The 12,357-nt window shown below is 32.5% G+C and overlaps 1 protein-coding gene across 3 annotated transcripts in view; it reads left to right on the top strand.

The window, feature by feature from the left end:
• The window catches only part of SKIC3 (SKI3 subunit of superkiller complex), a 79,074-nt gene that overhangs the window by 30,586 nt on the left and 36,131 nt on the right, over positions 1-12,357 (top strand). For all 3 annotated transcript variants that reach the window (XM_055312832.1, XM_055312831.1, XM_055312833.1), the window contains 13 exons: positions 459-545; positions 795-898; positions 1,354-1,480; positions 2,560-2,739; positions 3,053-3,177; positions 5,016-5,269; positions 6,415-6,517; positions 8,662-8,838; positions 8,965-9,109; positions 9,278-9,356; positions 9,456-9,517; positions 9,628-9,684; positions 11,112-11,180. In XM_055312832.1, the coding sequence (XP_055168807.1) occupies positions 459-545; positions 795-898; positions 1,354-1,480; positions 2,560-2,739; positions 3,053-3,177; positions 5,016-5,269; positions 6,415-6,517; positions 8,662-8,838; positions 8,965-9,109; positions 9,278-9,356; positions 9,456-9,517; positions 9,628-9,684; positions 11,112-11,180 (1,569 nt within the window). The remainder of the gene's footprint in view (positions 1-458; positions 546-794; positions 899-1,353; positions 1,481-2,559; positions 2,740-3,052; positions 3,178-5,015; positions 5,270-6,414; positions 6,518-8,661; positions 8,839-8,964; positions 9,110-9,277; positions 9,357-9,455; positions 9,518-9,627; positions 9,685-11,111; positions 11,181-12,357) is intronic.

Genomic DNA, 12,357 nt, shown 5'->3' with positions numbered 1-12,357 from the left:
ATGTCAGGACCATGAGACTCCATTCAGTAAAATCCGGGCTGTGAGAAATTGTAACAAGTGCCCCTTATTTTTCAACAATTTAATTGTAAGGGAGTAAAAAAGAATGGAAGGGAGCCCTATAAATTAAAGCCCTATAAATTAAAGATATCTGAGGTAATCTAAGCAGGAGGGTAGTGAAATGGGTGGAGGTATGTATGAGAAAAGATTGGCTTTGAGTTAATAATTTTGAAGCTGGATAATGAGTGCATATGGGATTATTATACTGTTCTCTAGTTTTTTGAAATGTGTTTGAAATTTTCTCTAATAAAAAGGTTACAAAGAATGAATGTGTTCATAGTGATAAAAATCAAGAACTGTATGTCTTTATTCTATGCTCCTTGGTCATTCTTTAATTAAAGTAAACATTGCTACTCTGTATTGAAAGAGACTTATAGCAGTTCTTTACATTTATTTTCTAGGTTTCTGATGCAAATAATATCCCAGGACTTTTGGTTCTTAAAAGCTTGGCCTATCTGAACAAAGGCTCGTTAGATGAAGCTTCAAAGGTTGGGTTTTTTCATTCAAACTGGGAATTTTTGAGTGGGGAGGGGAGAGGGAAAGAGAATCTCAAGCAGGCCCATGCCATTGCAGAGCCTGATGTGGGGCTTGATCTCACAACTTGAGATCATGACATGGGCCAAAATCAAGAGTCAGATGCTTAAACAATTGAGCACCCAGGCACCCCAAAATGGGAATATCTTAAAGCCACAAGTGACTTTATTTGGGTAACGAATTGACAGATATCTACTTTATAGATTATGGAAGACCTTCTTTCTTCTTACCCTGACCTAGCTGAAGTTCATGCCCTGGAGGCTTTGATTCATTTTACCAAAAAGAACTATCTACAAGCAGAGAAATGGTAAGGATAGATTTAGACTACTCATAGATCTAGTCATACCTTAATTTACTCTATTTCTTAAAAATTTAAGATGAGTATGTTTGATAAAGATCCGTTTTGTATAAATTTGATCGGTGTAAGCGTTAGTATTTCTAAAAATGTATTTAATATGTAGCACAGTACCCGTAAGAAAATTCCATAAAGCGTATGAAATTTAATTGATCATAATGTCAGTGAGCAGATACAATGTTTGATATGTCCTCCTATACACTTGCCACACTAGTAAAGCTAAAAGGCCATTGTGCTTTTATAAGCTCCTCTTCAAATATTTTTTCTCATTATAATCTAAATTCTAAAGTAATAACTTTTTTCTGATATAGCATCTTAGAATCACTCAGACTTTGTCCCAACTAGTTTTGTGTGCATGTGTGTGTGTGTGTGTGTATGTGTCTTCTTACTTCCCTTTGGTGACTTAGCTTTCAGAGAGCTCTTGAGAAAGATGCTGAAGTTGCTGAATATCATTATCAACTTGGGTTAACATATTGGTTCATGGATGAAGAAACAAGAAAAGATAAAACTAAGGCTCTTACCCACTTTCTAAAGGTAAAATAGTGCTTCTATTCAATTCTTAGCCGAAATGGATTATAAAACCATAAGTAATAATCATACAAGTTATGCACTTAAAATTACTATTCTCTGAAATCTTTTTAATTTTTTTAGAAAGATTTATTTGAGAGAAAGAGAGTGTGCATATGTGCACACAAATAGAAAGGGGAAGAGAGAGAACCTCAAGCAGCCTCCATGCTGAGCCTGGAGCCTGACTTGGGGTTTGATCTAACAACCATGAGATCACGACCAGATTCAGAATCAGGAGCCAGATGTTTAACTGGTGGCATCACCCAGGTGCCCCTCAACTGATTTTTTTTTTTTTAACTAGACTGTTTTTGATATTTGATCTCTCACATAGAAAGTTTTGTGGAAAATGTTATATGGGTTTTTAAGGAGAAAATAAAAATATAAAAGCTACTTATTAAAAAACACATAGAAAATGAGACACAATTATCTCTAGAAAAGAATATTGTTTTTAGGTAATTTCCACTGTAATAGTATGGGCATATATACTTTTAGATGTTTAATTTCTTTCTTTCTTTTTTTTAAATGATTATTTATTTACTTATTTGACACAGAGAGAGAAAGAGAGCACACACAAACAGGGGGAGTGGGAGAGGGAGAAACAGGCTCCTCTCTGAGCAGGGAGTCTGACTTGGGGCTTGATCCTGGGACCCTGAGATCATGACCTGAGCTGAAGGCAGATGCTTAACTGACTGGGCCACCCAGGTGCCCCAGATGTTTAATTTCTTATATTTTAGATATTAAAGATCTAAAAGTCTTATATTCTTATCTTGATTCACCAAAGAAGATTAATGTAATAGTAACTCTAACTTCACATTTCTTTTTAACAAAGATACAATATTTTTACATTTGTTTGCATTCTATAAGCAATGATAACCAGCTTTCCTGTTGCTTTAAATCTTACATTAAAGAATGTGTTGGTATACTTTGGTATGTTTAATTACAGTGTCCTATTTTTCTTTTAACCTGTGTATTTTTTTTTTGTGTTCTTAAAAAGAACCACCCAGGCAAACTTTAATACTGTGTTGCTATCAATCTTTATTTCAAAGGCTGCCAGGCTGGATACATACATGGGCAAAGTTTTCTGCTATTTAGGTCATTACTACAGAGATGTGGTAGGAGATAAAAACAGAGCCCGTGGCTGTTACAAGAAAGCTTTTGAATTAGATGATACTGATGCTGAATCTGGAGCTGCAGCAGTTGACTTAAGTGTGGAACTTGAAGAGATGGTATGTCTAATAACTTAAACACTTTTGTTTTTTTATCCTGAGTATAGAAATAGAAATATTTTTATATGTGGGTACTTGAAAGTTATTATTTTTATTTTTCTTTGTAGATGCAGTAGAAATACTTTTACCAATGTTTATAAATTTTCTTTTCACTGATGAATTGTTCATTGGTGTTCATCATTTACTGTTGAAACTGTAGTCAGTATATTCCAGTGTAAGTTTAAAAAAAATTGGAAGTGGTAAATGAAAATACGTTTGGGTACTTTACATGGGTGTTGTGTATTTTTATGATATTCGGTAACTCTAATTTCAGGAAACAGCCTTAGCTATTCTAACAACAGTAACTCAGAAGGCAAGTGCTGGAACAGCAAAATGGGCCTGGCTTAGGCGAGGACTATATTATTTGAAAGCTGGTCAACATTCTCAAGCTGTGGCTGAGTAAGTCACTTTATTATATTTAAACTATCAGCGTTTTGGTTCCTTATAAATTAAAGTCTGTTTATACCCCAAATGGATTTTACAAGTTGCCTCATTCCAGTTATATTTTGAGAGAAGAAATAACAAAATTTATTTATAGTTGAATGGTTCTCATTATCTGCAAGGCACTGAAATTGCATAACTGAATTAAACGATGTCCAGTTGTTAAGGATAGCCGTTCTAATGAAGTAAGGTCTTCCTACTATTATAATAGGTTATCAGTGGAAACAGGAAATGCTAGAAAGCAGACGCTGATGCCTTTGTTGTTTTCCCACTGATACTCTTTGTTTTGGGTCAGGAGATGCATTTTACAGCTTAAAGTGCCTATGGACCGGCTCGTTTTTTTAGTCATTTGGTATAAACTATAAACTACTTAAGAACAAATGAAATAGAGGAGCCTCACTGGTTCAGTGGGTAGAGAATGCTATTTAATCTAAAGGTCATCAGTTTAAGCCCCAACTCTATTGGACATAGAGTTTACTTTAAAAAAGGAATAAATAAAATATATTTAATAGTAATAAAATATAATAATAGTAATATATAGGTAAAGAGGATTAAGTGGTACAGATTTCCCATTATAAAAGAACAGGGATGAAAAGTGCAGCATACAGAATATAGTCAACAATATTATAATAACTTCATATGGTGACAAATGGTAACTCTACTTATCATAGTGAACATTTCATAGTGTCTGTAAATTTCAAATCAGTGTGTTATACACTTGAAACTAATATAATATTGTATGTCAACTGTACTTCAATTATAAAAAAATTAAAAACAAAGACTTTCTGTTTACCAGGAAATGTACCAAAGCATTGACATTACCTAGCAATGAGAATATAGCATCTCTCTATCAATTTAATTAAGTTTATAAGACCTCAGTCTGCATATAGAGTTTTTTGGTTATACTATAAGAGAAAAATTTCATTTATTACTATAATCACACTGAAAACTTAAAATTAATACTTAAGTGTGAATGATCACAATTCACTAAGCTTTGTATATTTTCTTTTTAGAAAGGATTATAAAGTACTTTTTTTCAAAACTAACAAATTGTTGTAGCATAGTTATTTTTTTCTTCTAGTTTGTGAAAACATTAATAAATATATATATATTTGGATCAAGATAAATTTTCTGATATATGTGAAAACATTAACAAATAAATATATTTAGGTTGAGATTAATTTTCTGATTTATGTAAATTCCTAGAATCTGGTAATATTTGTGTTTTGATAACAGGATCAGTATGGGGGTTATTAATTGTCATGAGGCATATGGAGATACATACCTATTCTGGTGGGAAACTGGGATCTCCCAAATAGTTAAGGAAAAAAAATTCTGGTCAGCACTTGTTCAAAAAAGTATTTTGTTCTTACTCATTCCAAATTTGGAATAAAATTTCTTAGTATTAATATGGAAGTTATAAAAAAATAAATTCAAGTTACAAAAGGAACAGGTATTCCTGCTTTATTTTTTTTAAAGATTTATTTATTTATTAGAGAGTGCATGATGGGAGAAGGAGGGGCAGAGGGAGATAATCTCACACAGACTCCCTGCTGAGTGTGGAGCCCAAGACGGGGCTCCATCCCACATCTCCGAGATCATGACCTGAGCTGAAATCAAGAGGCATCACTCAACCAAGTGAGCCACCCAGGTGCCCTGTATATCTGCTTTAAATAGCACTTTTATAAATAGAAGAAACCATGGGTATATGTGATTCCGTTGAATTACTTATATTTTCTTTTCAAATATGGGAAGTAGTTTACTTTCAGTTCTCTTACTGTTTACTGAAATTTTAGTTTACAGGCAGCATTAAGGGCAGACCCAAAGGACTTCAATTGTTGGGAATCATTAGGAGAGGCCTACTTAAGCAGAGGTGGCTATACCACAGCTTTGAAATCCTTCACAAAAGCCAGTGAGCTGAACCCAGAATCCACATACAGTGTGTTTAAGGTTGCAGCAATACAGCAAATCCTAGGCAAATATAAGGAGGCGATAGCTCAGTACCAGCTGATCATTAAAAAGAAAGAAGATTATGTGCCGGCTTTGAAAGGTAATTTTTTAATAGCTCCACTTTTGTATTACTGAAGTATAAAATCTTTGAGTAAATTTCCTAAATGTATTTCATGACCTGAAAAGGATTTCCTTAATCAACAGCAAATGTCTTCTTTCATAGACCTCTTATGGTGTGGCTTGTTATATAGCTTTGAATGTAGAAAGATCAAATCTTGTTTTGAAACAGTAAATAAATAGTCATATGATAAACATTTAACTTTTAGATCAAATATGATAGCTATTTGATCTAAAAATAGATCTTAAAAAAAGAGTTTCCCTGCTGTTATATTTTGATAATTAATCTACTATGTGTTTAGAATATCTCAATACCTTTTAATTACTCTTTAACCTATAGGAATTTTTTTTTTCATTTATTTGAACCTTAGGGGCAACTTATGTTGTTTTTTAATTACCTAAATTAATTTCCGTTTCTTCATACATATCTTATCCTTCTTAACAAATGCCTTTTGGTAATACAAATTTAAACACCACCATCCATATATAACCTAAATTTTTTATGATTATATTTAACCATTTAAAAAAAACCTTGGAGCCCCATTATATGTCCTTTACTCCATTTCTTTTTCCTTTTTTAATGGAACAATGAGGTTTAAATCAGAAATAGTATATGTTGTAAGTGATATGTAACTTAGGTCTTGAAAAGATTTTTCTAAATTTTGTAAAACTTACCTCAAGAGAAGAATTCACATTTATTAAATCTTTACTGGGCACTTTAGGAAATTACTATTTCATTTAATTTTTACAGTGAAATTTGCTATCCAGTTTTGAATATAAAAAGATCAAGTCTTATTTCAGAATAGTTAATGAATAGTAATATGAAGGAGAGAAACATTTAGTAGTATTTTCAGAGCTGAGGTTTTAAGAGTGAAGTAACTTGCCCAAAGTCAACGATATTCTTTTCTATAGATTTTTATCGCTTCTAGTATGTTTACTCCAGCAGAACCCTACCATTTGCATTCCATACTAAATGCATGCAAGACCGTACTTAATTTTTAATACAATACTACTGAGTTTTGTTTTTTGGAAAAGTGGCTTTAATATAACACGATTATGTTTTTTTGAAATTTATTCAAAGTGTTTCTTGTATGTGTTTTAATAACTACAAACTTAACCTGATTTTAGGTTTGGGCGAATGCCATCTCATGATGGCAAAAGCGGCTCTAGTTGATTATCTTGATGGGAAAGCTGTAGACTACATAGAAAAAGCACTGGAATACTTTACTTGGTTGGTATTATTCTTATTATTCACTGTGCTTATTTTCTTAGAATTATAATAAAGCCAAAGTTAGAAAATCTTTCTGTGTTTATTCTGTTAATCATTATTTAGAATATCAAGCATTAAGAATAAGAGACTAGCCAGTGAATTCTGTAATATACAAACTGTATTAATTTTGCATTGGGAAATAGATAAAATTCCTGCTCTTAGTAGCAGCTCACATGCTGGATGCATAGGGAAAGGTGGGAGGAAGAAGCAGTCTGTAAGCAGGAGTAGCAGTACTCCCACATATCAGTGTTATATTCAATAGTAGAAGCCTGTTTTAGGTATATTTGTAGGGCTGAAGGTGAGGGGAAATGAGCAATTTGATTGTTTCTGGGGAGAATCTGTGTAGGGAAAAAGCGATGTCTATTATTAAGGGAATCAGAAAAATTTGAGTAAATCTGGTATTTTATAGAACTGTAAATTCACTAGCTAAACGAAATGTTATTTGTGGTAGATGATTTTTAAAAGGCCTCATGTGACACATACGTTTGAATAATTTTTTTTCTTAAACATCTTTCTTGTGCTCCCCTTTCTTTCTTTTCCTACTTGCCTTCTCTTCTGGTTCCTGTTGACTTGGTTGTTCCAGAATAGCTTTGCTTTGAGTATGAACCAAATGTGAAAAGAAAACTTCAGCCTTCTCTCTCCATAGATTTTTATTGCTACTTTTCAAGTCGCACATAATATAGATCTTTCCAAAGAGGAGAGGGTATCATGAAGAGAACATGCTTCGTTTCAACTAGTATTTAAGAGTAAATGTGAACCTTTGAGTGATGATGCTGAGGTACTGCCTTTCTGACAATGGGAAGTTTTGTTCTGGGTAGTGTGTAGCATTCACAGTCAATTATTTGGAGGCATATAAAACTTTTTAAAGAGATAATCCCCAGATATATGTTCACTTTTAGAAGTAAAAGTTCATATTACCACAATTCTTATGTAAGGGTGATAGAAGTTATTTTACTTCAAAGGTATTTCATTTTTTATTAAACTTAAAAGGAAGTAAGTTTAGGTTGTTGAAATTGCCTGTTTCTTTTTTTTTTTTTTTTTTTTTGCCTTTATTTTCTTCTTTCAGGCTGTCACTTTTATTTTTTATTTTTAGGTATTTTTAATTTTACTTTTTTTTTTTTCCACCACAAGTGTACTCTTTAATCCCCATCCCCTATTTCCCCACCCTCCTACCCACCACCCCTTTGGTAGCCATCAGTTTGTTCTCTGTACTCTATTTCTTGGTTTGTCCCTCTTCTGTTTTGTTTTTTTTTTTTTTTTTTTCTCTTTGCTCGTTTGTTTTGTTTCTTAAATTTCTCATATGAGTATGAACATATGGTATTTGCCTTTCTCTGACTGACTTGTTTTGCTTAGCATTATACTCTCTATCATGCTGTTGATTTTAGAAATTATGCTAAGATATTTAGGCCGAGGAACTACAAATAGTGTTGTCCTTCCTCCTAATCCTCACAGTAGGCTTTCAGTGATGACTGCCATAATTAATCTTATTTCTCAGGAAGTTATTGGAAAATGATTTTTGGCTGGACTCTTTTAGTAGAAAAGGCTATGAGAAATGTTCCATCTGCTTGTCCATCTGCCAGTAACATAGCTGTTTATAATAGCTGATTATTGAGACTTGGCTTAAGTGAAATTGTCGTGTTTTATTTATAAGATCTTGAGAAGAGAAATCTGAAGAGAAATGGATAGCTGAGATTTTTCTCATTCTAAAACGAAGTGACCTTTATCATCATCATTAATATTTCTATTTACTCTTTTAAGGTTATGTATTCAGTCTTACTTGCTTCAATAAATATGGGTTTTCACATTTTCATATTTAGTTTTTTGGTAATCTTAGTCACAGAGATTAAAAATCCTTTGGACCACCAAATATATTTAATATATTATATATTTGCCAGTTTTTTTATTTGATAATCAATTCTTTCTCCTTTCCTCCCTTCCTTTCTTCTTCCCAATAGGGAGGTGATAAGATGTAATCCATTAGGAAAGAATTTAGTAAAGCATTCACTGCACTTAACCAAGGAAGTAAATTCTTAAGATTGTAATGAGAGATAAATTTCACATTTTTTGAAGAAAGTTTATAAGAATCACACTGTTTATTTTTTTAGGGCTCTGCAGCATCAAGCTGATGTGTCTTGCCTTTGGAAGCTAGTTGGGGATGCTTGTACCAGTCTGTATGCTGTCTCACCGTCTAAAGTGAATGTTAAGGTTTTAGGAGTCCTGCTAGGTCAGAAAGAAGGAAAACAAGTATTAAAGAAGAATGAGCTCCTCCATCTTGGAGGAAGGTAATTTACAAAGATTACCTTCTAACTACCTTTTAACTAACAAAGATTACTTAAAGACATTTACTTTGAATTAGAACATTTTTAAAATTTTAACAAAATGTAACATTTATTTTTATATTTCCACAGGTGTTATGGTCGTGCATTAAAACTGATGTCTACATCTAATACTTGGTGTGACCTTGGAATTAATTATTATCGCCAAGCACAAAATCTCGCAGAAACAGGCAACAATACAAATGATCTAAAAGAGTTGTTGGAGAAATCTTTACATGTATGGTTTTGAGAATTTTTTTGTAAACTTTTAAAAAAACTAAGTGCTTTTCAGATAGATGGTTTTTGATAAAGTAGATACTGTCGTGTTTTCACATAAAACCACATTTATTTTGATATAAATGCTGATATTCCAAGATATAAAAATTAATCTAATTTTACTTTTCAGTGTCTGAAAAAGGCAGTGAGACTTGACAGTAAAAATCACTTATACTGGAATGCACTTGGTGTGGTTTCATGTTACAATGGTAAGAACTGAGTAACATTTCAATATTTTTAGAATATTAGAGAATACAATACTGTTTCAGGTAATAAAATTCAGTTTCATCAAATTCTGTATTTTGCAGGTATTGGAAATTATGCCCTTGCTCAACACTGTTTCATCAAGTCAATTCAATCGGAACAAATTGTGGGTGTTCTTTGTGTCTGTCTATGATAAAGAACTTCAAAATTTAATGTTCATAATTTTCTGAGACTGCCATGTAGGCAAGGACCTAATTGTATTTATATGTCTTTTAGAATGCTGTTGCATGGACCAACTTGGGAGTGTTATACCTTGCAAGTGAAAACATTGAGGTAAATGTTTGTTTTGTCATATTAAAAGTAAAATGAAAAAAAAAGTAAAAATGTTCTTTATATATGACCTCTTTGTAATCGCTCAGCTTCTTGTGGAGAAGTACTTTGAATATTGCTATCGATTGAGCATGCTCTCCTGTATGCTAGATAATTGATGGCATTCCACTTATTATATTGAATAATGAATGTAAAATTTATTTTCCTTTCCATACAACTGAAGAAATTTTGGTTTTATCATTATGTTGGGTATTCGTTTAAAGATCAGAACAATTCTGTTGTGAATTATTTGGGTGCTTTTCTTTTTTATGTGTACACATGTAAAAGGAGTCTGGTGTAGACTCTGTTAGGGATGGGGTGATGAAGTAAGGGAAATGAGTAGTACTGTCTTGCAGCTTAAATTTAACCAATCCTTGTGATTTAGATTTGGCTTTAGTGAATATTAATTCCTTTAGATACCACAATCTGATTTGTCATACTTGAACAGTTATGTATTAGAGAATTGGAAATACAGTAATTGGAAAGGTGTTTATAGATCATGTTTAGAAGTTTCCAGAAATCTGTAGATAATAGCACATCTGTACTATTTTGTGATCCAGCTATTATATTGAATATCATCCTTTTAAAATAGTAGCTTCAGTAATATTTTCAGGGATAAATTAAGTCACTGCAAAGATTGCTTCAGAAGTCTAAATAGAGTGAAGGAGAATATTGATTTGAATCTTAAAATATGTGAAAATATTTTTTAAAAATTTAAAGCTAGATCTTAGTTAATAAGCTTTGAATGTAGTTTTATGATAGCACAACTCAGTTGCTGTCCATGAACTATTTTTTCATAAGAAAAATAAGACCGTTTCCTGTTACGGTCCGTAATAATCCATTATAGATTATTGAGAAAACAGTATAAGGCAGCATATAGCAATAAGTATTTATAGCAGAAAAATAAGCACATAACTGTGTCCAAGTGAGGTATCTTTAAAGTTTCCTGACTGCTTAGCAGAGATTTATGTTGAATTTTTTTTTTTTTTTTTTGCCCAGTAGCAGATATGTGTCCTAGATCTCACTGGTTGTTAGTCCTTATCCTACCAGTTAAGTTTCAGAAGAGGGCAATAGATAATTCTGTCAAACCAGTGGCTAACAAATGGATGGGTGATTGGTTAGAAGTTATACAGATTATGAGATGCATCCCTATATGCCTTTCATTGGGGACAGAACACCTAAGCCTGTAGAGAGATCTGTTGTACCCAGGAATTTTTAGGACTGTGTAGTTAAAACACTTTTAAGCATTGCTAGTTGTGTTTAAGCAATGAAGTTTTAGGTTATAAGTGTTTATGTTGACCAGTGTGCTTGTGCTTGTGCTTTTTAAACATTAGCAGTTTAATATAAGTTAATAAAATGACATATATTATTTTTTTGACTTTTTTTCCTAGCAAGCTCATGAAGCTTTCAAAATGGCTCAGTCTCTTGATCCATCTTATTTAATGTGCTGGATTGGACAAGTAAGATATATAACATATGGTTATTAACAATCCTAGGATATAAACCTATTAAATAACGATGATAATGATAACAGGTAACATTTGAGGACTTCCTTTGTGCCAGTCACTGTGCTAGTCTCTTTGTATATATTATTTCTGTTAATCTTTCATCAATCGTTTGTCATACAAGGTCATACAACTTGTAATGAGTAAACTTTGATTTGGGGGACTTTGAGCCCCATTAGTCTAATGTTATGCTAAAAGAAACCCCAGAATTATGTTATTTAAATGCACATTTACCAGAAAAATGGACATTGACAAAGATAATTTTGATTATGTATTCCTATTTTTCTGTAAAATCTTTATATTTGATTTGATGGTTGTTTATGAGCATTCTTCCTTTGCTCCCCCAAAGTTTAGATTTTTGTAAAACTGCCAAATAGAAAACAGGACACCCAGTTATGAGTGTGAGTCTGTCACTGACTGTTTTATATTAACGTATCACTGCTGGATTTCATTTTTCTTACTTGAAAGGGCTTGGGCTGAGTGGCTGCCAAGATCTTCTCTAGTTGAGAAGTTGTAATGAATTAGTAAGTGGTTAATTGTTTTGGTTCAGAGAATAGCAGGAGCATCACCCATATCAGGAAATCAGTAATCAGTTTAGATATGTTTTATTCTACTTTTGACTTTTGGGTCAAATTCTAGTTAATTGGTGAAGCAAGCAGAATTAGAAAGATAACTCTATGAACTATGGTTCTATGAATTCTGGTAGCATCTGGGAGCAGTGGCATTACTACTAATCTCTGTGTAAGTTATTACACTACTCAAGGGGCCCAAGAATGTACATTTCTTACTGTTCGCAGGTGCTGGTGCTAAGATCCAGGGACTTGATTTTTGAGTAGCACTGCTCTAGGTCAGGAGCTTTTGGATGCTAATCAGAGCCACCTAAGTATTTAAAAAATGTTTTTTCAATTCTTTTAAAAAAACTTATCATTTAAGTTTCATTGTATAATTCATTTTATATATATTTTTTAATTTTTAAAATTTTATTTAAATTCAGATAATTAACCTATAATGTATTATTGGTTTCAGAGGTAGAGGTCACTGATTCAGCAGTCTTATATAATACCCAGTGCTCAATACATCACATATCCTCCTTAATGTTCATCACCCAGTTACCCCTTCCCATCCATCGACC

Source organism: Nyctereutes procyonoides, unplaced genomic scaffold (genome assembly GCF_905146905.1).
Source record: "Nyctereutes procyonoides isolate TBG_1078 unplaced genomic scaffold, NYPRO_anot_genome, whole genome shotgun sequence".
Lineage (NCBI taxonomy): Eukaryota > Metazoa > Chordata > Mammalia > Carnivora > Canidae > Nyctereutes > Nyctereutes procyonoides.
This window is presented reverse-complemented; position numbering and strand designations above follow the sequence as displayed.